This window comes from Chrysochloris asiatica, unplaced genomic scaffold, assembly GCF_000296735.1.
Source record: "Chrysochloris asiatica unplaced genomic scaffold, ChrAsi1.0 scaffold00265, whole genome shotgun sequence".
Taxonomy (NCBI): Eukaryota; Metazoa; Chordata; class Mammalia; order Afrosoricida; family Chrysochloridae; genus Chrysochloris; species Chrysochloris asiatica.
This window is the reverse complement of record NW_006408783.1, coordinates 1,439,762-1,444,310: the sequence shown is the minus strand read 5'-3', so window position 1 is coordinate 1,444,310 and position 4,549 is coordinate 1,439,762. Positions and strand designations below refer to the sequence as shown.

General features: G+C 36.9%; 1 protein-coding gene across 1 annotated transcript in view; it reads right to left on the bottom strand.

The window, feature by feature from the left end:
- The window catches only part of TSNAX (translin-associated factor X), an 86,480-nt gene that overhangs the window by 8,918 nt on the left and 73,013 nt on the right, over window positions 1-4,549 (bottom strand). The window contains exon 5 of the mRNA XM_006874167.1: window positions 1,562-1,689. Within this exon, the coding sequence (XP_006874229.1) occupies window positions 1,562-1,689 (128 nt within the window). The remainder of the gene's footprint in view (window positions 1-1,561; window positions 1,690-4,549) is intronic.

Genomic DNA, 4,549 nt, shown 5'->3' with positions numbered 1-4,549 from the left:
AAAAAAAAAAAAAAAAACCAGTGGAAAAAAGGGAATAGAAGTAAATACTGACAACCAATGGTGTCTGAAGGGGACTGTAATCAAAATAACAAAACAAAATTTGTTGAATTTCACATTCAACTAATGATCTGCCCTGAAATTATCACTCAATTCACAATCAAAGCTTAAAAAAAAAAAAAAAAAGAAAGAAACCAGTGGGAGAAACGGTATTCTGTTTAAAAGTTAACTGCAAAATTTCTCTTAATGCAAAAGAGCTACAATTTCAAATACAAATAGTACCAACTGAACATGCCAAGTGTCTAGTTAAGTTTTAAAACAATCCTTTGAGGTAGGTACCTGAAAAAAGGGAGACCCTAGTAACACACTTTAAGAAATATTGGCATAGGCTTGGATTCAAGATATCTGGTTTAGAGTCTTAGATGTGTGGCTTTTGGTAAGTTACTTAAACTCTTTAAAAGCCCGTTTTCTTCTGTGTAAAACAGAGGTGAAATTTCTTACCTTATAAGGCTAATAAAAGGAGCTCTGGTAGCGTAGTGGTCACGCATCGGGCTGCGAACCGCAAGGTCAGCAGTTCGAAACGACCAGTGGTTCTACAGGAGAAAGATGAGGCTTTCTGCTTCCGTAAAGATTTACAGCCTCGGAAACCCTGTACAGGGTCGCTATGAGTCGGAACCAACTCCACAGAACATAATGTGAGAATGAAAGTGGACGGCTGAGAGTAGGGCTCAGAGCAAGAATCGCCGCTTCAGGCATAAGAGCTTGCTCTGAGACCTGCTTCAGGCCGGGGCCATAAGGACAAACAGGCATGGCTAGGCAAGTCCCCAACAGAATGTCTCAAGAGACACAAATGCAGGGTAAAGAGCACACTCATAAAACTGTCACAGTTGAAGACTCACAGGCCAGGTGGCAGGAACAGGTAACAGATAAGATGAGGCCGGTAGGACTGGAAAAAGTCTTAGTACTATAGGTCACTTATGTGATGTTATGTTTAAATCTATTGGATCCTGCGGTTTCTGAATGCTCCATTGGGTAAAAGTTGTAATCCTAGTTTGCATATCCCCCTCCCATGGTGTGTCCCAAAACCCTATATAAGGTACGGTTTGTGAACTGCTTGGGGTCGAGCTTTGGTGAGCTGATGCAGTAACACTGCTGTAACACTGCTGAACACTACACTGCCAGCCGCCACTCGACCCTAGCATGCTAGCTTGAATAAAGCCCACCTGCTTTTGCATTATCTTTGTCTCTTGGTCTCCTTATTGGGTGATGGTCTCGGACCCTAACAATAACAACAACAACAAGGCTAATAAAAGATGAAAGAGATGGCACTTAGGAAGAGTACATAGTAAAACCAAAAGCTGGCTTAAATTAACCACTCAGTTTGGTTTTGGTAAAGAGTACTTGTTTTCCACACAACTAAGAGATAAATGAAACAGACTATTTCCTAGTTAGAAATCTATGATATTACACTTTAGAAAGAACATTTCCACCTGAATCATCTCTCAGCCAGAAAACATACAATCATTACACTACTTTAAGTGAAATATAATTTTTTAATTCTTACGGTCTTATTTTCTTTCCCAGTGTCTTCTGTTGTAAAAATCAATTGTTTATTAATTTCATCCATACTAATTAGTGATCGTGTTTTAATGAAGTGTTGAAAAGAGACAGCCTCCACATATTCCTGCAGTCCTGAAAAACCAAGAAAATCACCAAGTTAAAATGGCATAGTAAGAAAGTTTCAAATTTATCATCACCTAACTCAACAAATTGCAGTTAACAACACAACTCAACAAAGAGGGCTGCTGGGTGGTATAAGTGGTTTGCATACAAATTCTAACCGAATCCTGGCAGTGTGAACCCACCCAGTTACACTGTAGAAGAAAGGCCTGGTGATCTGCTTCCACAAAGGTGAAAACTCACTGCCAGGAAACAGAGTCCCACTCATGGTGAGCTATCGCTCCTGAGCAGAACTGCTCCACACAGTTTTCCTGGTTGCAATATTTATAGCAATGTATCTCCAGACCTTTCTCCCCCTGGACCGCTGGGTGGGTTCAAATCATCAACCTTTAGGTTAGTAGGCTGTTTGCGCCACCTAGGGACAGTCAAGAAAATCTCAGTAACTCATCAGGGTTTCCAGGAGTCAAATCCACTTCCTGGCAACAGGTTTGGTGTTGTTTGCTTAAATTCAGCAAAAGTTTTAACTGTTCTGTGTGGTGCTGTAGAATAAGCACCAAACTGCTAATCACAAATCTACTGTAAGAAACACTCCTCAGGTCCCCTGGACTCAATCAGGCACTTAACAAGGAATTACAATGCAGGCACTTCTTTGGAAAACAAAGAACCACCTGTGGGATTTTAGGGATTAACACTGAAAGCCACAAATATTCCAGTAAGGGGGCTGTATGGATTCCAAACATTAAAGCATTAAAAGTTTCTTCTATTTCATGAGTAATTAGTTTTGAAAACCTACTGTTTCCCATAGAGAAATGTCAAAAAATTTTAGAAAAAATCTAAAAAGGAATTTTATAATTTTAAGCATTTTAAAACTCTGAAATTAAAGGCTCTTCCAGAAATTTTGACAGGCTTTGATAAGTAAAAACTACCCTTAATCATTTTTTTCTTCCTTAAGCTGCAAAGCAGAACACTGATGCAATCAAATTATATATAAAAGGAATTTAGATCATTCTTAAATTGGAATACTAAAAAGTTTGAATGCAGATAAAAATGCTAAAATACCTAATTTATATTGTTCTTCCTCTCACATTTCACATTTCATAACGACCCTAAGATTAATGATAGAAAACTCCTTTGTGCCTTAGCAATTTATTATTTTCTTTAAATAAAAAGTGAACAATACAACTTGAATTTGATGAAAACTCTTAAAGCATTCATTTAAAATGTAAAGTAATTTGTGGTAAAGGTCAAACTAACTCTATAGATACTTTTCAAAGTTCTTTAAAAGACTAATTTCTCTGGTCACAGTCTTCATCATCATTTGACTATTATTTTATTTTACCTTAATCTACAAGGAGCTCTGGTAGCATAGTGGCTACAAATCGGGCTGCGAACCGCAAGGTCAGCAGTTCGAAACTACCAGCTGTTCCGCAGGAGAAAAATGAGGCTTTCTGCTCCCAAAAAGATTTACAGCCTTGGAAACCCTGTACAGGGTCACTATGAGTCGGAATCGACTCCATGGCACATAACAACAACAACAAGGTGATATAGAGAAAAGGTATTTCATAAAACGAATAGCATTATCACCAGGTTAAGAAACTGTCTTAGTGTTTCTAAAAAGTTTATTGTAAAAATAGAAGAAAAAAAGAAAATTTAATTATGGAACTTAATAGAGACACCAGTACTTAAGATGTCGCTAAAACTCTAGAGAATCCTGCTATTTGTAGATACAATCACTTTCACTTATTAAATGACATTAAAAATCAGTTTGTTAGTAAAGTTGGGAAAGTTGTTAAGTTTTGGTATCATCATATATATATATATATATGATAAGGCTTTAAAAGTTTGTGGAAAACTGCATTTTTTAGATAAAATTTTATTATATAAAACAGAATGAAATTTTTTAAGGAACTTTTTGAAGTCCCCCTCATACAAAAGATCAAAAGTACAAGGAAAATAAATGACCTGGTTTTGACAGCAAGAAACTTAACTAAATGAAAATATCCTGGTTCATTTTTTTAAATTGTGGTATACAGAGATTCTACAATATATATAACATACGCATATTTTAAAAAAGTTGTCGTACACATAGACTATACAAAAAATATAACAAAACATAGTTCAATTCAACAATTAAATTCAATTACTCCAGGCAACCACCAACACTCTTTGGATTTTTACCTACAAGCAGTCCCCCCAGGTTCCAAAAGTATGAATAGTTACAAACCAACCCCATAAAACCTATTATATTAAAAATTCAACACATAGTGGTTCACAATAACAAATGGGGCACAACTGTGACATGCATCAAAACAATATTATTACTGGATGGTAATGTTAAAGATGTTTTAGTGTTACATGGAAGTTTAATATTTTTATGCATATAAAGGTACACTACAAACTATGTGCTAAGACAAACATTTGACAAATGAATGTCAGCTATAATTCACAGCTAACTGTATAAATTCACCTTACAGTCAGACTTAGGAACAGAACTAGTTTGTAATTCTGTTTGCAGTCCTGCCTTCATTTAATCGATAGATACTGAGGATTAAAATTGTGGGGTCTGATGAAAGCTCTAGTTTCAACTCTGAGAAGAAATATCAGTATGTTTTATGAAGGACTTTGCGCAGGATCAACAGAATGGCACTGCAACTACCCCAAATGACACTGAATGGGCTGGCTTGAGCTTCTGATCTCCCGGGAAGCTTGGGTCTTTGTTACACCTGGAGACCCTTCCCCCCTGAAATTCCAGGTTTCAGGAAAATCTCCATACCCCTGCCCAAATCCTTCTGATATTCTCTGCTTTCAGCCAAGATCCATCGGACATCAGCAATGATATCTCTCGTTCCACGGCCTCTTCTGAATCCAGCTT